The sequence below is a fragment of the Bombina bombina genome, chromosome 2 (genome assembly GCF_027579735.1).
Source record: "Bombina bombina isolate aBomBom1 chromosome 2, aBomBom1.pri, whole genome shotgun sequence".
Lineage (NCBI taxonomy): Eukaryota > Metazoa > Chordata > Amphibia > Anura > Bombinatoridae > Bombina > Bombina bombina.
The window spans coordinates 1,146,544,355-1,146,570,717 of NC_069500.1; the positions used below are offsets into that span (position 1 = coordinate 1,146,544,355).

At 38.3% G+C, this 26,363-nt stretch overlaps 1 protein-coding gene across 1 annotated transcript in view; it reads right to left on the bottom strand.

Moving 5' to 3' along the window:
• Positions 1 to 26,363, bottom strand: part of NEK1 (NIMA related kinase 1) — an 827,448-nt gene that overhangs the window by 446,205 nt on the left and 354,880 nt on the right. The window contains exon 22 of the mRNA XM_053700237.1: positions 23,785 to 23,958. Coding sequence (XP_053556212.1) covers positions 23,785 to 23,958 — 174 coding nt within the window. The remainder of the gene's footprint in view (positions 1 to 23,784; positions 23,959 to 26,363) is intronic.

Genomic DNA, 26,363 nt, shown 5'->3' on the forward strand with positions numbered 1-26,363 from the left:
ATGACTAAATTTTCACAATCATCCAGAGTGGATAATACCTCCTTAAGCAAAATGCGGAGATGTTCCAATTTAAATTTAAATGTAATCACATCAGATTCAGCCTGCTGAGAAATGTTCCCTAAATCAGTAATTTCTCCCTCAGACAAAACCTCCCTGGCCCCCTCAGATTGGGTTAGGGGCCCTTCAGAGATATTAATATCAGCGTCGTCATGCTCTTCAGTAACTAAAACAGAGCAGCCACGCTTACGCTGACAAGGGTTCATTTTGGCTAAAATGTTTTTGACAGAATTATCCATTACAGCCGTTAATTGTTGCATAGTAAGGAGTATTGGCGCGCTAGATGTACTAGGGGCCTCCTGAGTGGGCAAGACTCGTGTAGACGAAGGAGGGAATGATGCAGTACCATGCTTACTCCCCTCACTTGAGGAATCATCTTGGGCATCAGTGTCATTATCACATAAATCACATTTATTTAAATGAATAGGAATTCTGGCTTCCCCACATTCAGAACACAGTCTATCTGGTAGTTCAGACATGTTAAACAGGCATAAACTTGATCAGAAAGTACAAAAAACGTTTTAAAATAAAACCGTTACTGTCACTTTAAATTTTAAACTGAACACACTTTATTACTGCAATTGCGAAAAAACATGAAGGAATTGTTCAAAATTCACCAAATTTTCACCACAGCGTCTTAAAGCCTTGAAAATATTGCACACCAATTTTGGAAGCTTTAACCCTTAAAATAACGGAACCGGAGCCGTTTTAAGCTTTAAACCCCTTTACAGTCCCTGGTATCTGCTTTGCTGAGACCCAACCAAACCCAAAGGGGAATACGATACCAAATGACGCCTTCAGAAGTCTTTTATAAGTATCAGAGCTCCTCTCACATGCGACTGCATGCCATGCCTCTCAAAAACAAGTGCGCAACACCGGCGCGAAAATGAGACTCTGCCTATGCTTTGGGAAAGCCCCTAAAGAATAAGGTGTCTAAAACAGTGCCTGCCGATATTATTAAATCAAAATACCCAGAATAAATGATTCCTCAAGGCTAAATAAGTGTTAATATCAATCGATTTAGCCCAAAAAAAGTCTACAGTTTAAATAAGCCCTTGTGAAGCCCTTATTTACAATCGTAATAAACATGGCTTACCGGATCCCATAGGGAAAATGACAGCTTCCAGCATTACATCGTCTTGTTAGAATGTGTCATACCTCAAGCAGCAAGAGACTGCAAACTGTTCCCCCAACTGAAGTTAATTGCTCTCAACAGTCCTGTGTGGAACAGCCATGGATTTTAGTTACGGTTGCTAAAATCATTTTCCTCATACAAACAGAATTCTTCATCTCTTTTCTGTTTCTGAGTAAATAGTACGTACCAGCACTATTTGAAAATAACAAACTCTTGATTGAATAATGAAAAACTACAGTTAAACACTAAAAAACTCTAAGCCATCTCCGTGGAGATGTTGCCTGTACAACGGCAAAGAGAATGACTGGGGTAGGCGGAGCCTAGGAGGGATCATGTGACCAGCTTTGCTGGGCTCTTTGCCATTTCCTGTTGGGGAAGAGAATATCCCACAAGTAAGGATGACGCCGTGGACCGGACACACCTATGTTGGAGAAACAATGTTCTGAATCCAAAGATTGTGAACAGAATTGATCCAAATTTCTTGAAAAAATGTAATCTGCCCCCTACCAGCTGAACTGGAATGAGGGCCGCACCTTCATGTGGACTTAGAAGCTGGCTTTGCTTTTCTAGAAGGCTTGGATTTATTCCAGACTGGAGATGGTTTCCAAACTGAAACTGCTCCTGAGGATGAAGGATCAGGCTTTTGTTCTTTGTTGAAACGAAAGGAACGAAAACGATTATTAGCCCTGTTTTTACCTTTAGATTTTTTATCCTGTGGTAAAAAAGTTCCTTTCCCACCAGTAACAGTTGAGATAATAGAATCCAACTGAGAACCAAATAATTTATTACCCTGGAAAGAAAGGGAAAGTAGAGTCGATTTAGAAGACATATCAGCATTCCAAGTTTTAAGCCATAAAGCTCTTCTAGCTAAAATAGCTAGAGACATAAACCTGACATCAACTCTGATAATATCAAAAATGGCATCACAGATAAAATTATTAGCATGTTGAAGAAGAAGAATAATATTATGAGAATCATGATCTGTTACTTGTTGCGCTAAAGTTTCCAACCAAAAAGTTGAAGCTGCAGCAACATCAGCCAATGATATAGCAGGTCTAAGAAGATTACCTGAACACAGATAAGATTTTCTTAGAAAGGATTCAATTTTCCTATCTAAAGGATCCTTAAAGGAAGTACCATCTGCCGTAGGAATAGTAGTACGTTTAGCAAGGGTAGAAATAGCCCCATCAACTTTAGGGATTTTGTCCCAAAACTCTAATCTGTCGGACGGTACAGGATATAATTGCTTAAAACGTTTAGAAGGAGTAAATGAATTACCCAAATTATTCCATTCTCTGGAAATTACTTCAGAAATAGCACCAGGAACAGGAAAAACTTCTGGAATAACCAAAGGAGATCTAAAGACCTTGTCTAAACGTCTAGATTTAGTATCAAGAGGACCAGAATCCTCAATTTCTAATGCAATTAGGACTTCTTTAAGTAAAGAACGGATAAATTCCATTTTAAATAAATATGACGATTTATCAGCATCAACCTCTGAGACAGAATCCTCTGTATCAGAAGAATCATTAGAATCAGAATGATGATGTTAATTTAAAAATTCATCTGTATAAAGAGAAGTTTTAAAAGACTTTTTATGTTTCTCAGAAGGAGGAATAACAGACATAGCCTTCTTAATGGATTCAGAAACAAAATCTCTTATGTTATCAGGAACACTCTGAACATTAGATGTTGATGGAACTGCAACAGGTAATGGTACTTTACTAAAGGAAATATTTTCTGCATTAACAAGTTTGTCATGACATTTAATACAAATAACAGCTGGAGGAACAACTACCAAAAGTTTACAGCAGATACACTTAGCTTTGGTAGTTCCAGCACCAGGCAGCGATTTTCCAGTAGTATCTTCTGACTCAGTTGCAACGTGGGACATCTTGCAATATGTAATAGAAAAAACAACATATAAAGCAAAATTGATCAAATTCCTTAAATGACAGTTTCAGGAATGGGAAAAAATGCCAGTGAACAAGCTTCTAGCAACCAGAAGCAACAAATAATGAGACTTAAATAAAGTGGAGACAAAATTGACGCCCACAATATTTGGCGCCTAAATGCTATTAGCGCCAAAAATGACGCCACATCCGGAACGCAGACATTTTTGGCGCGAAAAACGTAAAAAATGAAGCAACTTCCGGCGACACGAATGACGTCGGAAATAGAAAAAAAAAATTTGCGCCAAGAAAGTCCGCGCCAAGAATGACGCAATAAAATGAAGCATTTTCAGCCCCCGCGAGCCTAACAGCCCACAGGGAAAAAGTCAAATTTTAAGGTAAGATAAAAATGATATATTCAAATGTATTATCCCAAATATGAAACTGACTGTCTGAAATAAGGAAATGTTGAACATCCTGAGTCAAGGCAAATAAATGTTTGAATACATATATTTAGAACTTTATAAAAAAAGTGCCCAACCATAGCTTTAGAGTGTCACAGAAAATAAGACTTACTTACCCCAGGACACTCATCTACATGTTGTAGAAAGCCAAACCAGTACTGAAACGAGAATCAGCAGAGGTAATGGTATATATAAGAGTATATCGTCGATCTGAAAAGGGAGGTAAGAGATGAATCTCTACGACCGATAACAGAGAACCCATGAAATAGACCCCGTAGAAGGAGATCATTGAATTCAAACAGGCAATACTCTCCTCACATCCCTCTGACAGTCAATGCACGCTGAGAGGTAAACCGGGCTCCAACCTGCTGCGGAGCGCATATCAACGTAGAATCTAGCACAAACTTACTTCACCACCTCCATAGGAGGCAAAGTTTGTAAAAGTGATTTGTGGGTGTGGTGAGGGGTGTATTTATAGGCATTTTGAGGTTTGGGAAACTTTGCCCCTCCTGGTAGGAATGTATATCCCATACGTCACTAGCTCATGGACTCTTGCTAATTACATGAAAGAAATTAGCGCTTTATGCAAGCTAGTAAAGCCTCTTATAACACTAGGATTACTGCTTACCCTTCCCCTAATGGGGATACTGTCAGCCTTTCTGAGTTAACACAGTCTCTGCAGAAAATATGACTGAACATACCTCATTGCTGTATAGCAAGAAACCGTTCCTCACACTGAAGTTTTCCTGTACTCCTTAGCTTCTGTGGGAACAGCAGTGGACCTTAGTTACAAATGCTAAGATCATAATCCTCTAGGCAGAAATCTTCATCTATGTCCTGCCTGAGAGTAAATAGTACAACACCGGTACCATTTAAAAATAACAAAAATTGTAGATTGTAGATAAAAATAAAACTAACAGCTTAACACCTGTTTCACTTTACCCTTCCTGCTTAGAGCCAGCAAAGAGAATGACTGGGGGTGGAGTTAAGGGGGGAGGTATATAGACAGCTCTGCTGTGGTGCTCTCTTTGCCACTTCCTGTTAGGAAGGATAATATCCCACAAGTAAGGATGAATCCGTGGACTCGGTACATCATGCAAAAGAAATAATTGATTCTAACTCTGCTCCAAACAATGTATTTCCCGGAAAAGAAATGGTCAAACAACTAGATTTAGAAACTGTGTCAGCAGACCACAATTTTAGCTATAAGGCTTGTCTGGAAAAAAAAAAAGACAAAGGCATTGTCTTAGCAATAATCCTAATGATGCCCAGTATAGCATCACCAATAAAGGAATTGGCACCATCAGACTCTTCAGAAACCTGTTCAGAGAGACTAGGCAACCAAATTGAATCAGCAGCATAAACGTCATCAATAGCTATAGTTGCCCTGAAAAGACAACGTTTAGCCAAAGTAGAAATGGCATAAATATGTATTTATATGTGCATATATCTATTTACAGACATATATATATATATATATATATATATATATACACACACACATACATATATATATATATATATATATATACACACACACACACACACACACACACACACATATATATATATATAAACACACAAATACATATCTACACACATATAGGAGGTATATAAGTGCATTGTAGCCCTTTGCAGTTAAGTAGACGAAAACATGTAAAAACAAATTTATGCAATGTTCATATTTAATAAAGTGTTATACTGTGTATTTACTATTTCACATTCCAATGTTCCTCACATAGGGGATTATGTTCTATGTATTTTTAAATAGATTACATCTGTGTGTGTATGTATGTATATATATATATATATATATATATATATATATATATATATATATATATATATATATATATATATATATATATATATATATATGATGCACCGAAATGGAAATTCTGGACTGAAACCGAATCCGAAAATCCGGGATGCACTTGGCCGAAAACCGAAACTTATAACGAAAATTTATTTTTTCAAATTATTTTCAAATTTATTTTTTTTTAGGTTTTTTTTGCATAATTAGAGCCAATAAAAAAAGCCCACACTCCTGATGGGTACCCGGCATCCTTCTACAAGCTCTTTAAAGCTGATTTAAATAAAATCCTTCTCAAGGTTTTTTTTGGAAGCTCAAGAGTCAGGCCTATTTACTAAAGAATACCTGCAGGCAATAATTCTACCTATCCCCAAGCCAAATAAAGATCCAACACAATGTACCAGTTACAGACCAATCTCATTGATTAATGGTGATGTAAAACTCTATGCCAAACTTTGGGCCAACCGCCTTAATACCCTACTCCCGAAGGTAATACATTCAGATCAGGTTGGATTTACCTTTGGTAGAGAAGGGCCAGATAATTCTCGAAAAATGCTGAATATCCTCACAGAGGCGTCTCGTTTAAAACTTCCCATGCTGGCCCTGTCTTTAGACGCAGAAAAAGCGTTTGACAGGGTCAGATGGGATTACTTGTGGTGCACACTAGCCCAATTCGGCATACCAGACGAAGTGATAACAGCTATCCGTGCCTTATACTCCTCTCCATCTGCGGTTGCTAAGGGCTTGGGTTTTGCCTCTCCGGAAATTTGTATCACGAATGGTACTAGGCAGGGGTGTCCCCTATCGCCCTTAATTTTCACACTAGCCATTGAACCTTTGGCCCAAGCCATTAGAAATTCACGTACGATACAGGGAGTACAGTTTTCCGGCCGAACTGCAAAAATTGCATTGTTCGCGGATGACGTGACACTATTCCTCACAAACCCACTGGGCTCACTACCTGCCCTCCTTGATCTTGTCTCCAAATTTGGTGCCCATAGTTATTATAAGGTCAACGTCTCTAAGACCGAGGCTCTGCCTGTTGGTCTTCCTGCTTTTGAACTAGATGTTTTGCGAACCTCATACTCCTTTCAATGGTCACATTCCACCATCCGACACTTGGGGATCCAACTTGGCGCAGACCCGAAAGCAGTACTTGCTATAAACTACTCAGACATTATTAAAGAAGTCACTGAGCTCACCACCTCATGGAACTTTAAAGAAATCTCATGGCTGGGCCGCATAGCATCTTTTAAGATGACGATCCTGCCAAAAATTCTTTATTACTTTCGCTGCATTCCCCTCAATGTTCCTAGTGCCCTTATAGATAAGCTCCAATCTCTTGGTCAAAAGTATATCTGGGGTAAATCTAAGCCTCGTATTGCAGCAAAGATACTTCAGAAAAAGTATGACCAGGGGGGCGTAGCTATGCCTAGTATTCGCGGGTACTATGAGGCCGCCAGGCTCTCTCATATTTTAGCATGGGCAGACAAAAGCGAACCGCAAGGATGGAAGACCATAGAGGCTTGCGATCTCCCTACAGGTCTGAGTTTAGCTGACCTGCCATGGATTCCTGCCTATCGATTAGACACTCTGGGAATAAAGAATGTCATTATTAGAGAAAACTTGAAAATTTGGCATACCCTTCGAAATCTGCCAGAGGTTGCTCCGCACCCATCTCCTATCCAGTCTTTGCCCGCCTTGCTTGCAGCCTTGCCTGACACACACGTGCAGAGCTGGGGTGTTTGGGACTTGAAAATGATCTCCCAGCTATATCCCTCGGACACTTTGGTCGCCCCGAGCAATATAGGATCTGTCATTCCAAACCCCCCCGTATGGATTAAATTCGAGTATTCTAGACTGTACGCCTTCTTGATCTCTTGGGGATTCCCTAAAGGCCCTAATAGACCTTTGACTACCTGGGAAAAATTGTGGCAACTCCCTGTTAAGACCCCTAAACTTATCTCATTCCATTATAGCTTACTACAGTCGTCCACAAACAAGGACAGACCTTGGCAACTTAGAGCTTGGGAGGGAGACTTGTCCAGACCAATCACTGACAAAGATCTACACATGGCGATGACACTAACCAAGAAGACAGTACATTGTGCGAACACTCTAGAATCGTATATGAAATTGTTTCTGAAATGGTACTATACCCCCTCTAGACTTTCACAGATGTTTCCTACAACATCCCCTCTCTGTTGGAGAGACTGCGATTTGAGAGGTTCCGATATGCATATATGGTGGGACTGCCCTAAGTTAAAACATATGTGGGCGCAAGTGTCCTCCCTTTGTTCTACCCTAGGGCTAAATAGACCACTTACCCCCGATATAGCTCTACTGCACATATTCCCGAGACATATTCTGGCCCCCCTGTCTAAACTACTAATTTTTGTCCTCGCGGCCACTAAGTTGGCGATAGCGAGAGCCTGGAAACAGACACAACCCCCAGACATTGCAGCTATCACCTCTATAATACAGACATATGCCAGGATGGAACAGGGTTTCTACTTCAACATGGATAAAGAAGATCTCTACTGGCAGATCTGGGAACCTTGGTTTTATTACCAAGAAAACTCTAGATAGATGGGCGGACCTTGACCTTTGTCACAGACCCCCCCATCTGCTTTCTTCCGTCTGCAATCACTGACCCATACTCTCTCACCTCCACCTTCTATTTCCCTATCCCCCACCCTTTCTCCTCCCACTATGCAACCTACTCCCCCTACCCCAGTCCTTACTTTCTACTGCTCCTATTTCTTCTGGGGCGGTTTGCCCCGCCTGGAGATGCACACTGGAATTGATCCGTCGGGTCACTGAGAGAAGCATGGTAATGGTTTTCCCTAGACTGACTTGCTGTAATTACTATAATGTTGAGTTAATACCTATGATTATTATATCCTACCAATCATTATAATTAAGATCAGTCAAAATGTAATGTCATTTTTTATGTGTTTATGTAAATTGAAAAACCCTTGTGGGTGTATGATACGACCTGTGTTTGCCTATGATGGCATTCTCACTGTGATTTCAGAAAGACCTATGTATATACAAGAAACTGTATAACATGTTATTGTTATGTACAAGTTTACCTTAAAATAAAAATATAATAGCAAAAAAAAAAAAAAAGCCCACACTTTTATTGAAAATAACACACTAAAATTGGACAAAAATATCTTAAAACAATAATATGCTACGCAATAATTTTACCAAGAAAAAAAAAAAAAAAAACAGGCAAAAAATAATGCAATTTTCGGCCAAAATGTTTCTGCAACCAAAATTTTGGTGCATCCCTACTTAAAACAATGATAAATATCAATATACTGTATTATTCTTCATTTAGTTCTATGTAACAGAATCATATTTAACAGTTTTTTTTACCAATTATCCAAATAAACTATAGTCCTAGAAAACTCATTATATGCAAAACAGTAAGTCAAGTAATAAACTTAAACAGCAGCTCTAGGCTAGCATCAAATTCGAAACATGCTACACAATAATTTTACCAAAAATAACAGGCAAAAAACCCGAAAACCGAAATAGCCAAAAATGCCATTTTCGGCCGAAACTTTCTGCGGACGAAATTTTGGTGCATCATATATATATATATATATATATATAGTGGGGCAAGAAAGTATTTAGTCAGCCACCAATTGTGCAAGTTCACCCACAAGATGAGAGAGGCCTGTAATTTTCATCATAGGTATACCTCGACTATTAGAGACAAAATGTGGAAACAAATCCAGACAATCACATTGTCTGATTTGGAAAGAATTTATTTGCAAATTATGTTGGAAATAAGTATTTGGTCAATATCAAAAGTTAATCTCAATACTTTGTTATATATCCTTTGTTGGCAATGACAGAGGTCAAACGGTTTCTGTAAGTCTTCACAAGGTTGTCACACACTGTTGCTGGTATGTTGGCCCATTCCTGCATGCAGATCTCCTCTAGAGCAGTGGTGTTTTGGGGCTGTCGCTGGGCAACACAGACTTTCAACTCCCTCCAAAGGTTTTCTATGGGGTTGAGATCTGGAGACTGGCTAGGCCACTCCAGGACATTGAAATGCTTCTTACGAAGCCACTCCTTCGTTGCCCAGGCGGTGTGTTTGGGATCATTGTCATGCTGAAAAATCCAGCCACGTTTCATCTTCAATGCCCTTGCTGATGGAAGGAGGTTTGCACTCAAAATCTCACGATACATGGCCCCATTCATTCTTTCATGTACACGGATCAGTCGTCCTGTTCCCTTTGCAGAGAAACAGCCCCAAAGCATGATGTTGCCACCCCCATGCTTCACAGTAGGTATGGTGTTCTTTGGTTGCAACTCAGCATTCTCTCTCCTCCAAACACGACGAGTTGTGTTTCTACCAAACAGTTCTACTTTGGTTTCATCTGACCATATGACATTCTCCCAATCCGCTTCTGGATCATCCAAATGCTCTCTAGCATACTTCAGACGGGCCCGGACATGTACTGGCTTAAGCAGGGGGACAAGTCTGGCACTGCAAGATCTGAGTCCCTGGCGGCGTAGTGTGTTACGGATGGTAGCCTTTGTTACGTTGGTCCCAGCTCTCTGCAGGTCATTCACTAGGTGTGGTTCTGGGATGTTTGCTCACTGTTCTTGTGATCATTTTGACCCCACGGGGTGAGATCTTGCATGTAGCCCCAGATCGAGGGAGATTATCAGTGGTCTTGTATGTCTTCCATTTTCTAATTATTGCTTCCACAGTTGATTTCTTCACACCAAGCTGCTTGCCTATTGCAGATTCAGTCTTCCCAGCCTGGTACAGGTCTACAATTTTGTTTCTGGTGTCCTTCGACAGCTCATTGGTCTTCACCATAGTGGAGGTTTGGAATGTGACTGTTTGAGGTTGTGGACAGGTGTCTTTTATACTGATAACAAGTTCAAACAGGTGCTATTAATACAGGTAATGAGGAGAGGAGCATCTTAAAGAAGAAGATACAGGTCTGTGAGAGCCAGAAATCTTGCTTGTTTGTAGGTGACCAAATACTTATTTTCCACCATAATATGCAAATAAATTCTTTCCAAATCAGACAATGTGATTGTCTGGATTTGTTTCCACATTTTGTCTCTCATAGTTGAGGTATACCTATGAGGAAAATTACAGGCCTCTCTCATCTTAAGTGGGAGAACTTGCACAATTGGTGGCTGACTAAATACTTTTTTGCCCCACTGTATATATATATATATATATATATATATATATATATATATATATATATATATAGGCAAGAATTTTTGATTAAGCATATCTAATAAAAGCATATGTTTTTAAATGCACAGATTGTGGAGTGCTGCCAAAGTGACCAAAATAAATATAATTTAGAAACAGGTATTGGCGCACCTCAAAACACATGAGACCACAAATTATTTCACATATTTAAACTTTTTTCCTTTTTTCTTAATGCTGCAAAAAATTGCCTTCTTAATATTTCTTAATTTTTAAAAAAATTAAAATGGGATCTTAGTCACACAAACAATATGGCCATATTCTGCTCAGCCAGTCACCACTTACAAGGTGTCCCACAATAGACTGGTCCTAACACTATGAAATTAGCCAAACTAAGCTGAATAATACAATTCAAATATATCAAAGTAGAATTTCCAATCTCTCATCCAGACTGCATGGGATGAGGCTTCCTGGCTACATATTATTTCACATATTTCAAACTTGTTTCTCAATGCTGCAAAAAATTGCCTTCTTAATATTTCCTAACACTATGAAATGAGCCAATACAATTCTAATATACCAAAATGAAATTCCAACATTACAATATTATACCTCTCATCCAGACTGAATGTGATGAGGTTTCCTGACTTTATATACACACAGTTAAAAATCTGTGTCTGGAACACACCTAAACTGGGTGGAGTGCTTTAAACCAAAGGGCTTTGGTCAGTTTCCCTAGTGATACATCAGCAAGAAATTTTGATTAAGCACATCTAATAAAAGCATATGTTTTCAAATGCACATATTGTGGAGTGCTGCCAAAGTGACCAAAATAAATATAATTTAGAAACAGGTATTGGCGCACCTCAAAACACATGAGACCACAAATTATTTCACATATTTAAACTTTTTTCCTTTTTTCTTAATGCTGCAAAAAATTGCCTTTTTAATATTTCTTAATTTTTAAAAAAATAAAAATGGGATCTTAGTCACACAATATGGCCATATTCTGCTCAGCCAGTCACCAATTACAAGGTGTCCCACAATAGATTGGTCCTAACACTATGAAATTAGCCAAACTAAGCTGAATAATACAATTCAAATATATCAAAGTAGAATTTCCAATCTCTCATCCAGACTGCATGGGATGAGGCTTCCTGGCTACATATTAGTTCACATATTTCAAACTTGTTTCTCAATGCTGCAAAAAATTGCCTTCTTAATATTTCCTAACACTATGAAATGAGCCAATACAATTCTAATATACCAAAATGAAATTCCAACATTACAATATTATACCTCTCATCCAGACTGAATGTGATGAGGTTTCCTGGCTTTATATACACACAGTTAAATATTTTTTGCAGCATTAAGAAAAAAGGAAAAAAGTTTAAATATGTGAAATAATTTGTGGTCTCATGTGTTTTGAGGTGCGCCAATACCTGTTTCTAAATTATATTTATTTTGGTCACTTTGGCAGCACTCCACAATATGTGCATTTAAAAACATATGCTTTTATTAGATGTGCTTAACAGACATTCTTTATGGGAATAAGGATTAGGACATAGAGAAGGAATAACAATTTTCTGATTAATATTTCTGTCCGAAACAACCTTAGGAAAAAAAACCAAACTTGATACAAAGAACTGTCTTATCTGTCTGAAATACGAGATAAGTAAAGGTTAAGGTTAAGTCTCCAAGGAGGAGCAACTGACTTAAACGCAGGCCTGATTCTGACCAGGGCCTGATAAAAGCATTGTACATCCAGCTTGTCTGTCAGACACTTGCGTAGCAGAATGGATAGAGCAGAAATCTGACCCTTAAGGGAACAGATAACCCATTCTAATGGCCTTCCTGGAGAAAAGATAAGATGCTTGGGATTCGGTCTAATAGAAATCTTTCCAGTGATAGGCTTAGGAGCCTGAATCATGGTCTCAATGACCGATTCGGAAAGCCCACGCTTAGATAAAATCAAGCGTTCAACCTCCAAGCAGTCCGCTTCAGAGAAACGATATCTGGATGAAGGAAGGCACCCTGAAGCAGAAGATCCTTTCACAGCGAAAGTTACCACGGAGGTAGAGACGACCTCTCTACTAGATCCGCCTACCAGCTCCTGCAAGGCCACTCATGAACTATTAGAAAAAACATAATTTATGTAAGAACTTACCTGATAAATTCATTTCTTTCATATTAGCAAGAGTCCATGAGCTAGTGACGTATGGGATATACATTCCTACCAGGAGGGGCAAAGTTTCCCAAACCTCAAAATGCCTATAAATACACCCCTCACCACACCCACAAATCAGTTTAACGAATAGCCAAGAAGTGGGGTGATAAGAAAAAAGTGTGAAAGCATAAAAAATAAGGAATTGGAATAATTGTGCTTTATACAAAAAAATCATAACCACCTCAAAAAGGGTGGGCCTCATGGACTCTTGCTAATATGAAAGAAATGAATTTATCAGGTAAGTTCTTACACAAATTATGTTTTCTTTCATGTAATTAGCAAGAGTCCATGAGCTAGTGACGTATGGGATAATGAATACCCAAGATGTGGATCTTCCACGCAAGAGTCACTAGAGAGGGAGGGATAAAATAAACACAGCCAATTCCGCTGAAAAATAATCCACACCCCAAAACAAAGTTTAAATCTTATAATGAAAAAAACTGAAATAATAAGCAGAAGAATCAAACTGAAACAGCTGCCTGAAGTACTTTTCTACCAAAGACTGCTTCAGAAGAAGAAAACACATCAAAATGGTAGAATTTAGTAAAAGTATGCAAAGAAGACCAAGTTGCTGCTTTGCAAATCTGATCAACCGAAGCTTCATTCCTAAATGCCCAGGAAGTAGAGACTGACCTAGTCGAATGAGCTGTAATCCTTTGAGGCGGAGTTCTACCCGACTCAACATAAGGATGATGAATCAAAGACTTTAACCAAGATGCCAAAGAAATGGCAGAAGCCTTCTGACCTTTCCTAGAACCAGAAAAGATAACAAATAGACTAGAAGTCTTTCGGAAATCTTTAGTAGCTTCAACATAATATTTCAAAGCTCTAACTACATCCAAAGAATGCAACGATCTTTCCTTAGAGTTCTTAGGATTAGGACACAATGAAGGAACCACAATTTCTCTACTAATGTTGTTAGAATTCACAACCTTAGGTAAAAATTTAAATGAAGTTTGCAACACCGCCTTATCCTGATGAAAAATCAGAAAAGGAGACTCACAAGAAAGAGCAGATAATTCAGAAACTCTTCTAGCAGAAGAGTTGGCCAAAAGAAACAAAACTTTCCAAGAAAGTAATTTAATATCCAGCGAATGCATAGGTTCAAACGGAGGAGCTTGAAGAGCCCCCAGAACCAAATTCAAACTCCAAGGAGGAGAAATTGACTTAATGACAGGTTTTATACGAACCAAAGCCTGTACAAAACAATGAATATCAGGAAGATTAGCAATCTTTCTGTGAAAAAGAACAGAAAGAGCAGAGATTTGTCCTTTCAAGGAACTTGCAGACAAACCTTTATCCAAACCATCCTGAAGAAACTGTAAAATTCTAGGAATTCTAAAAGAATGTCAAGAAAAATGATGAGAACACCAAGAAATGTAAGCCTTCCAGACTCGATAATATATCTTCCTAGATACAGATTTACGAGCCTGTAACATAGTATTAATTACGGAGTCAGAGAAACCTCTATGACTGAGAATCAAGCGTTCAATCTCCATACCTTCAAATTTAAGGATTTGAGATCCTGATGGAAAAAAGGACCTTGCGATAGAAGGTCTGGTCTTAACGGAAGAGTCCACGGTTGGCAAGTAGCCATCCGGACAAGATCCGCATGCCAAAACCTGTGAGGCCATGCTGGAGCCACCAGCAGAACAAACGAACGCTCCTTTAGAAACTTGGAAATCACTCTTGGAAGAAGAACTAGAGGCGGAAAGATATAGGCAGGATGATATTTCCAAGGAAGTGACAATACATCCACTGCTTCCGCCTGAGGATCCCAGGATCTGGACAGATACCTGGGAAGCTTCTTGTTTAGATGGGAAGCCATCAGATCTATTTCTGGAAGTCCCCACATTTGAACAATCTGACGAAATACCTCTGGGTGAAGAGACCATTCGCCCGGATGTAATGTTTGGCGACTGAGATAATCTGCTTCCCAATTGTCTATACCTGGGATATGAACCGCAGAAATTAGACAGGAGCTGGATTCCGCCAATACAAGTATTCGAGATACTTCTTTCATAGCCAGAGGACTGTGAGTCCCTCCTTGATGATTGACATATGCCACGGTTGTGACATTGTCCGTCTGAAAACAAATGAACGACTCTCTCTTTAGAAGAGGCCACGACTGAAGAGCTCTGAAAATCGCACGGAGTTCCAAAATGTTGATTGGTAATCTCGCCTCCTGAGATTCCCAAACCCCTTATGCTGTCAGAGACCCCCATACAGCTCCCCAACCTGTCAGACTTGCATCTGTTGAAATCACAGTCCAGGTCGGAAGAACAAAAGAAGCCCCCTGAACTAAACGAAGGTGGTCTGTCCACCACGTCAGAGAGTCTCGTACAATCGGTTTTAAAGATATTAATTGTGATATCTTTGTATAATCCCTGCACCACTAGTTTAGCATACAGAGCTGAAGAGGTCGCATGTGAAAACGAGCAAAGGGGATCGCGTCCGATGCAGCAGTCATAAGACCTAGAATTTCCATGCATAAGGCTACCGAAGGGAATGATTGAGACTGAAGGTTTCGACAAGCTGAAACCAATTTCAGACGTCTCTTGTCCGTCAGCGATAGAGTCATGGACACTGAATCTATCTGGAAACCTAAAAAGGTTACCCTTGTCTGAGGAATCAACGAACTCTTTGGTAAATTGATCCTCCAACCATGTTCTCGAAGAAACGATACAAGTCGATTCGTATGAGATTCTGCTAAATGTGAAGACTGAGCAAGTACCAAGATATCGTCCAAATAAGGAAATACCACAATACCCTGTTCTCTGATTACAGATAGAAGGGCACCGAGAACCTTTGTAAAAATCCTTGGAGCTGTTGCTAGGCCAAACGGCAGAGCCACAAACTGTTAATGCTTGTCTAGAAAAGAGAATCTCAGAAACTGATAGTGATCTGGATGAATCGGAATATGCAGATATGCATCCTGTAAATCTATTGTGGACATATAATGCCCTTGCTGAACCAAAGGCAGAATAGTCCTTATAGTTACCATTTTGAATGTTGGAATCCTTACATAATGATTCAATGTTTTTAAATCCAGAACTGGTCTGAAGGAATTCTCCTTCTTTGGTACAATGAAGAGATTTGAGTAAAACCCCAGCCCCTGTTCCAAAACTGGAACTGGCACAATTACTCCAGCAAACTCTAGATCTGAAACACATTTCAGAAATACTTGAGCCTTCAATGGATTTATTGGGACACGGGAAAGAAAAAATCTGTTTGCAGGAGGCCTTATCTTGAAGCCTATTCTGTACCCTTGTGAAACAATATTTTGAATCCAAAGATTGTGAATCGAATTGATCCAAATTTCTTTGAAAAATCGTAATCTGCCCCCTACCAGCTGGGCTGGAATGAGGGCCGCACCTTCATGTGGACTTAGGAGCTGGCTTTGGCTTTCTAAAAGGCTTGGATTTATTCCAGACTGGAGATGGTTTCCAAACTGATACCGCTCCTGTAGGGGAAGGATCAGGTTTTTGTTCCTTATTGTGACGAAAGGAACGAAAACGATTAGCAGACCTAAATTTACCCTTAGATCTTTTATCCTGTGGTAAAAAAGTTCCTTTCCCCCCAGTAACAGTTGAAATAATAGAATCCAACTGTGAACCAAACAATTTATTACCTTGGAAAGAAAGGGAAAGCAAAGTTGACTTAGAAGACATATCAGCATTCCAAGTTTTAAGCCATAAAGCTCTTCTAGCTAAAATAGCTAAAGACATATACCTGATATCAACCCTAATGATATCAAAGATGGCATCACAAATAAAGTTATTAGCATGTTGAAGAAGATTAACAATGCTATGAGTATAATGATCTGTTGAAGCTGCAGCAACATCCGCCAAAGATATAGCAGGTCTAAGAAGATTACTTGAACATAAGTAAGCTTTTCTTAGAAAGGATTCAATTTTCCTATCTAAAGGATCCTTAAAGGAAGTACTATCTGCCGTAGGAATAGTAGTACGTTTAGCAAGAGTAGAGATAGCCCCATCAACCTTAGGGATTTTGTCCCAAAACTCTAATCTGTCAGATGGCACAGGATATAATTGCTTAAACCGTTTAGAAGGAGTAAATGAATTACCCAAATTATTCCATTCCCTGGAAATTACTTCAGAAATAGCATCAGGGATGGGAAAAACCTCCGGAATAACTACAGGAGGTTTAAAAACTGTATTCAAACGTTTAGATTTAGTATCAAGAGGACCAGATTCCTCTATTTCTAATGCAATTAAGACTTCTTTAAGTAAAGAGCGAATAAATTCCATTTTAAATAAATATGAAGATTTATCAGTATCAACCTCTGAAACAGAATCCTCTGAACCAGAAAAATCATTATCAGAATCAGAATGATGATGTTCATTTAAAAATTCATCTGAAAAATGAGAAGTTTTAAAAGACCTTTTACGTTTACTGGAAGGAGGAATAACAGGCATAGCCTTCTTAATGGATTTAGAAACAAAATCTCTTATGTTAACAGGAACACCCTGAATATTAGATGTTGATGGAACAGCAACAGGTAATGGAACATTACTAAAGGAAATATTATCTGCATTAACAAGTTTGTCATGACATTCATTACAAACAGCCGGAGGAACAGTTACCACAAGTTTACAACAAATACACTTAACTTTGGTAGATCCAGCATCAGGCAGCAATTTTCCAGAAGTATCTTCTGATTCAGGGTCAATCTGAGACATCTTGCAATATGTAATAGAAAAAACAACATATAAAGCAAAATTGATCAAATTCCTTAAATGACAGTTTAAGGAATGGGAAAAAATGCCAATGAACAAGCTTCTAGCACAACCAGAAGCAAATAAACAATGAGACTTAAATAATGTGGAGACAATAATGACGCCCATATTTTTTAGCGCCAAAAAAAGACGCCCACATTATTTGGCGCCTAAATGCTTTAAGCGCCAAAAATGACGCCACATCCGGTGACGCCGACATTTTGGGCGCAAAAACGTCAAAAAAATAACGCAACTTCCGGCGACAAGTATGACGCCGGAAATGACAAAGAAAATTTTTGCGCCAAAAAAGTCCGCGCCAAAAATGACGCAATAAAAAGAAGCATTTTCAGCCCCCGCGAGCCTAACAGCCCACAGGAAAAAAGTCAAATTTAAAGGTAAGAAAAAATTATTATTCATATGCATTATCCCAATAATGAAACTGAATCAAGGCAAATAAATGTTTAAACACAGATATTTAGAACTTTATATAAAAGTGCCCAACCATAGCTTAGAGTTTCACAAAAATAAGACTTACTTACCCCAGGACACTCATCTACATGTAGAAGAAAGCCAAACCAGTACTGAAACGAGAATCAGTAGAGGTAATGGTATATATAAGAGTATATCGTCAATCTGAAAAGGGAGGTAAGAGATGAATCTCTACGACCGATAACAGAGAACCTATGAAATAGACCCCGTAGAAGGAGATCATTGAATTCAAATAGGCAATACTCTCTTCACATCCCTCTGACATTCACTGCACACTGAGAGGAAAACCGGGCTCCAGCCTGCTGCGAAGTGCATATCAACGAAGAATCTAGCACAAACTTACTTCACCACCTCCATGGGAGGCAAAGTTTGTAAAACTGATTTGTGGGTGTGGTGAGGGGTGTATTTATAGGCATTTTGAGGTTTGGGAAACTTTGCCCCTCCTGGTAGGAATGTATATCCCATACGTCACTAGCTCATGGACTCTTGCTAATTACATGAAAGAAAACAAACTTGAAATTTGCAGAAATACCTAAATATATTAAAAACCCATCTTACAGAGTGGGAAAAAATTAATGTATTGTGTAATTGTATAACTTATATAAAACACTTCACAAAACTCCAAAATATAGTGTTATATACCAATACTACTAGTACCCTTTATTTTGATACCTGAAAACTTGTATTTGCTTCAGAGTACCAAAGATCTAAGAGCCTAACAGCACAACAACAAAATGGAGGCTAGCACAGTGGTGGGTGATCATAATACAACAGTCTCTTGACAGCAATAGGATCATGAAATCAGTCATTCAAAGAACAGTTCTTATGATATGGTAAATTGATCCTCCAACCATGTTCTCGAAGAAACGATACAAGTCGATTCGTATGAGATTCTGCTAAATGTGAAGACTGAGCAAGTACCAAGATATCGTCCAAATAAGGAAATACCACAATACCCTGTTCTCTGATTACAGATAGAAGGGCACCGAGAACCTTTGTAAAAATCCTTGGAGCTGTTGCTAGGCCAAACGGCAGAGCCACAAACTGTTAATGCTTGTCTAGAAAAGAGAATCTCAGAAACTGATAGTGATCTGGATGAATCGGAATATGCAGATATGCATCCTGTAAATCTATTGTGGACATATAATGCCCTTGCTGAACCAAAGGCAGAATAGTCCTTATAGTTACCATTTTGAATGTTGGAATCCTTACATAATGATTCAATGTTTTTAAATCCAGAACTGGTCTGAAGGAATTCTCCTTCTTTGGTACAATGAAGAGATTTGAGTAAAACCCCAGCCCCTGTTCCAAAACTGGAACTGGCACAATTACTCCAGCAAACTCTAGATCTGAAACACATTTCAGAAATACTTGAGCCTTCAATGGATTTATTGGGACACGGGAAAGAAAAAATCTGTTTGCAGGAGGCCTTATCTTGAAGCCTATTCTGTACCCTTGTGAAACAATATTTTGAATCCAAAGATTGTGAATCGAATTGATCCAAATTTCTTTGAAAAATCGTAATCTGCCCCCTACCAGCTGGGCTGGAATGAGGGCCGCACCTTCATGTGGACTTAGGAGCTGGCTTTGGCTTTCTAAAAGGCTTGGATTTATTCCAGACTGGAGATGGTTTCCAAACTGATACCGCTCCTGTAGGGGAAGGATCAGGTTTTTGTTCCTTATTGTGACGAAAGGAACGAAAACGATTAGCAGACCTAAATTTACCCTTAGATCTTTTATCCTGTGGTAAAAAAGTTCCTTTCCCCCCAGTAACAGTTGAAATAATAGAATCCAACTGTGAACCAAACAATTTATTACCTTGGAAAGAAAGGGAAAGCAAAGTTGACTTAGAAGACATATCAGCATTCCAAGTTTTAAGCCATAAAGCTCTTCTAGCTAAAATAGCTAAAGACATATACCTGATATCAACCCTAATGATATCAAAGATGGCATCACAAATAAAGTTATTAGCATGTTGAAGAAGATTAACAATGCTATGAGTATAATGATCTGTTGAAGCTGCAGCAACATCCGCCAAAGATATAGCAGGTCTAAGAAGATTACTTGAACATAAGTAAGCTTTTCTTAGAAAGGATTCAATTTTCCTATCTAAAGGATCCTTAAAGGAAGTACTATCTGCCGTAGGAATAGTAGTACGTTTAGCAAGAGTAGAGATAGCCCCATCAACCTTAGGGATTTTGTCCCAAAACTCTAATCTGTCAGATGGCACAGGATATAATTGCTTAAACCGTTTAGAAGGAGTAAATGAATTACCCAAATTATTCCATTCCCTGGAAATTACTTCAGAAATAGCATCAGGGATGGGAAAAACCTCCGGAATAACTACAGGAGGTTTAAAAACTGTATTCAAACGTTTAGATTTAGTATCAAGAGGACCAGATTCCTCTATTTCTAATGCAATTAAGACTTCTTTAAGTAAAGAGCGAATAAATTCCATTTTAAATAAATATGAAGATTTATCAGTATCAACCTCTGAAACAGAATCCTCTGAACCAGAAAAATCATTATCAGAATCAGAATGATGATGTTCATTTAAAAATTCATCTGAAAAATGAGAAGTTTTAAAAGACCTTTTACGTTTACTGGAAGGAGGAATAACAGGCATAGCCTTCTTAATGGATTTAGAAACAAAATCTCTTATGTTAACAGGAACACCCTGAATATTAGATGTTGATGGAACAGCAACAGGTAATGGAACATTACTAAAGGAAATATTATCTGCATTAACAAGTTTGTCATGACATTCATTACAAACAGCCGGAGGAACAGTTACCACAAGTTTACAACAAATACACTTAACTTTGGTAGATCCAGCATCAGGCAGCAATTTTCCAGAAGTATCTTCTGATTCAGGGTCAATCTGAGACATCTTGCAATATGTAATAGAAAAAACAACATATAAAGCAAAATTGATCAAATTCCTTAAATGACAGTTTAAGGAATGGGAAAAAATGCCAATGAACAAGCTTCTAGCACAACCAGAAGCAAATAAACAATGAGACTTAAATAATGTGGAGACAATAATGACGCCCATATTTTTTAGCGCCAAAAAAAGACGCCCACATTATTTGGCGCCTAAATGCTTTAAGCGCCAAAAATGACGCCACATCCGGTGACGCCGACATTTTGGGCGCAAAAACGTCAAAAAAATAACGCAACTTCCGGCGACAAGTATGACGCCGGAAATGACAAAGAAAATTTTTGCGCCAAAAAAGTCCGCGCCAAAAATGACGCAATAAAAAGAAGCATTTTCAGCCCCCGCGAGCCTAACAGCCCACAGGAAAAAAGTCAAATTTAAAGGTAAGAAAAAATTATTATTCATATGCATTATCCCAATAATGAAACTGAATCAAGGCAAATAAATGTTTAAACACAGATATTTAGAACTTTATATAAAAGTGCCCAACCATAGCTTAGAGTTTCACAAAAATAAGACTTACTTACCCCAGGACACTCATCTACATGTAGAAGAAAGCCAAACCAGTACTGAAACGAGAATCAGTAGAGGTAATGGTATATATAAGAGTATATCGTCAATCTGAAAAGGGAGGTAAGAGATGAATCTCTACGACCGATAACAGAGAACCTATGAAATAGACCCCGTAGAAGGAGATCATTGAATTCAAATAGGCAATACTCTCTTCACATCCCTCTGACATTCACTGCACACTGAGAGGAAAACCGGGCTCCAGCCTGCTGCGAAGTGCATATCAACGAAGAATCTAGCACAAACTTACTTCACCACCTCCATGGGAGGCAAAGTTTGTAAAACTGATTTGTGGGTGTGGTGAGGGGTGTATTTATAGGCATTTTGAGGTTTGGGAAACTTTGCCCCTCCTGGTAGGAATGTATATCCCATACGTCACTAGCTCATGGACTCTTGCTAATTACATGAAAGAAAACAAACTTGAAATTTGCAGAAATACCTAAATATATTAAAAACCCATCTTACAGAGTGGGAAAAAATTAATGTATTGTGTAATTGTATAACTTATATAAAACACTTCACAAAACTCCAAAATATAGTGTTATATACCAATACTACTAGTACCCTTTATTTTGATACCTGAAAACTTGTATTTGCTTCAGAGTACCAAAGATCTAAGAGCCTAACAGCACAACAACAAAATGGAGGCTAGCACAGTGGTGGGTGATCATAATACAACAGTCTCTTGACAGCAATAGGATCATGAAATCAGTCATTCAAAGAACAGTTCTTATGATATAAGACAACTTGCTTCTTTCAAATAAGGGTCTCATATCTCTCTATGTATTTTGAGGGGCGAGCGTGCGGCTAATGAATCTTTTATGATTGTGTTCATACTAAGAGAGTACTGTATTTATGGTGATTACTTAATAATCATCAGGGTCTTATGTATCCCCAAGGCAGGTGATAACAATTACTATGTCAATGAAATGCTACCCAGAGAGGCATGAGAGCCTCATCTAAATATTGATAACCTCTTATTCATACGAGTGGTATTTTATGTGTATGTTGTGTATGCGGTTATTAGCATAAAGGGCTACTTTAAATCACCTACTAAGGACTCACTTCTACCCTATGTGTTCAAACCTTAACAAAGATCATCTTGATGAGTAATAAGGGTGGTGACAAAAACTATCACAGTAATCACCTGCAAATTAGATAGTGATGTAACCCACAATTTAACTGGAATGGAAGACAGGTGCTCTGTAATATCCTCCCTCTTTCCTCCATGGAAAATCTCCATGGGTCCAGTGGGACTGGTGAGCACAGTTTCTCAATATACTCCCTTGCCTACTAGTTGGACACATGACACCTCATTTACTAAGTTACACAGTGAAAGAGATAGGAGATCTTCTTCCCTTCATCCGAAACTCCCTGGTGCCAAATTACTGGTGGTAATCAAATGCATCCTACAAGGATATGCCTCCTCATTTGTAAAGGAGACCACACTCTTTCAAAAAGAGATATTGCACCACAAGCAATAAGAATGTGCCTCACTCGCTGTGCCCTTACTTGCTCAAACTGCCTAGGAGACCAGAGTTCCCACTGGAGGACATGGAATGTGTGTCATTCTTATCACACTGAAGTTAAAATTCTGTGCACAGAAGTGAGTTAACAGGATTTTACACATTGCACTAGAACCTTAAAGGGACAGTCAACACTAAAAATTGTATTGTTAAAAAGATAGATAATGCCTTTACCATCCATTCCCCAGCTTTGCACAACCAACATTGTTAGATTAATATACTTTATACCATTTAAACCTCTAAATTTCTGCCTGTTTCTAAGCCATTATAGACAGCATCTTATCACATGCTTTTGTATTAGCTTTTCACAACAGGAGACTGCTAGTTCATGTGGGCTATATAGATAACATTGTGTTCATGTCTGTGGGTTGTGGATAACACTGCACTAATAGGCAAGTCAATAGATAATAAATAAATAGCCATGTGATTAGGGGGCTGTCAAAAGAGGATTATATACAAGGTAATCACAGAGGTTAAAAGTATATTAATATAACCATGTTGGCTGTGCAAAACTGGGGAATGGGTAATAAAGAGATTATCTATCTTTTTTAACAATACAAAATTTGGAGTAGACTGTACCTTTAAGAAGGTCTCAATGGGGACTGCGACCTATGTTTTCTACATTGCACATTTCAATTGCGAGGATTCAGTATTTTGAAGTATTTTCTTTAGCTAGAAAAGTTAATTAGGGAAATAATATACAGCTTTTTAAATCCACAAATAAAAAGTGTACGTACAGCTCCCACTCTTCTCAGTGCAGAGGTCATAGAGATTGCTGGTGATGCTTTCATGTGAGAATGCCCTCTAACCGGGGAGCCACCAACTTCCAAATTTGCATGGCTTGGAGAACTAGGTGCTGCTCCAGCAGCATTAAAAGGCACATTGGGATTCTTGAACCCACGGGCTGCAAGCTACAAAAAAACACAATAGTATAAAAATTATTAGTAAAAAATAAAAAGTTATATATATATATATATATATATATATATATATATATATATATATATATATATATATATACACACACACACACACACACACACACACATATATATATATATAGGTAGCAAAAACTTGCACTCACTGGTCTTTTCAAACACCGAACATTTATTGTAACGTTTCGGAGACAGAGTATCCCCTTCCTCAAGGTCTGAAGAAGGGGATACTCTGTCTCTGAAACGTTACAATAAATGTTTGGTGTTTGAAAAGACCAGTGAGTGCTACCGATATCTACTATTCACTAGCACCCTGGCAGCTGAATTTGGAAGTGAGAGTGCTCATCTATGGGACTATATATGTGTGTGTGTGTATGTAAGTATGTATGTATGTATGTATATGTACAAACACACACACACATACATACAGTCATGGCCAAAAATATTGGCACCCCTGCATTTCTGTCAGATAATGTACCACTTCGCCCAGAAGATTATTGCAATTGCAAAGGTTTAGGCATCCTGGGTCTCCTACCATAGGGTACCTTTTCATTCAGATGGCGACGTATAGTGCGAGCTGACACATTTGTGCCCTGTGTCTGAAAGTCAGCTTGAATTTGTCTGGAAGTTGATAAAGGTTCTTTATCCAACATTCGAACAATCCTCTGTTGCAATCTTTGATCAATTTTTCTCTTTCATCCATGTACAGGGAGTTTATCTACAGTGCCATGGGCTGTAAACTTCTTGACAATGTTGCGCAGAGTGGACACAGGAACATTAAGATCTCTGGAGATGGACTTGTGTCAGATTTTTTTTCAATTTTTTTCTCCACTTTTTTTGTGTTATACCAATACAAAAAAAGAAATAAAGATGACTGTCTAAATATTTGTAATTGCAACAATTTTCTAGGCGAAGTGGTGCATTATCTGACAGAAATGCAGGGGTGCCAATATTTTTGGCCATGGCTGTGTGTGTGTGTAAATATAAATATATATATATATATATATATATATATATATATATATATATATATATATATATATATATATATATATATAAAACATAATTTATTTAAGAACTTACCTGATAAATTCATTTCTTTCATATTAGCAAGAGTCCATGAGCTAGTGACGTATGGGATATACATTCCTACCAGGAGGGGCAAAGTTTCCCAAACCTCAAAATGCCTATAAATACGCCCCCCACCACACCCACAATTCAGTTTAACGAATAGCCAAGAAGTGGGGTGATAAGAAAGGAGCGAAAGCATCAAAAATAAGGAATTGGAATAATTGTGCTTTATACAAAAAAATCATAACCACCACAAAAAAGGGTGGGCCTCATGGACTCTTGCTAATATGAAAGAAATGAATTTATCAGGTAAGTTCTTACATAAATTATGTTTTCTTTCAAGTCATTAGCAAGAGTCCATGAGCTAGTGACGTATGGGATAGCAGATACCCAAGATGTGGAACTTCCACGCAAGAGTCACTAGAGAGGGAGGGATAAAATAAAGACAGCCAATTCCGCTGAAAAAATAATCCACAACCCAAAACAAAAAGTTTTAATCTTATAAAGAAAAAAACTGAAATCATAAGCAGAAGAATCAAACTGAAACAGCTGCCTGAAGTACTTTTCTACCAAAAACTGCTTCAGAAGAAGAGAAACACATCAAAATGGTAGAATTTAGTAAAAGTATGCAAAGAAGACCAAGTTGCTGCTTTGCAAATCTGATCAACAGAGGCTTCATTCCTAAAAGCCCAGGAAGTAGAAACTGACCTAGTAGAATGAGCCGTAATCCTTTGAGGCGGGGTTTTACCCGACTCCACATAAGCATGATGAATCAAAGATTTTAACAAGGACGCCAAAGAAATGGCAGAAGCCTTCTGACCTTTCCTAGAACCAGAAAAGATAACAAATAGACTAGAAGTCTTTCTGAAATCTTTAGTAGCTTCGACATAATATTTCAAAGCTCTAACTACATCCAAAGAATGCAAAGACCTCTCTAGATAATTCTTAGGATTATGACACAATGAAGGGACAACAATTTCTCTACTAATGTTGTTAGAATTCACAACTTTAGGTAAAAATTTAAATGAAGTCCGCAACACTGCCTTATCCTGATGAAAAATCAGAAAAGGAGATTCACAAGAAAGAGCAGATAACTCAGAAATTCTTCTAGCAGAAGAGATAGCCAAAAGGAACAATACTTTCCAAGAAAGTAATTTAATGTCCAGAGAATGCATAGGTTCAAACGGAGGAGCCTGTAAAGCCCTCAGAACCAAATTGAGACTCCAAGGAGGAGAGATTGACTTAATGACAGATACGAAGCAAAGCCTGTACAAAACAATGAATATCAGGATGATTAGCAATCTTTCTGT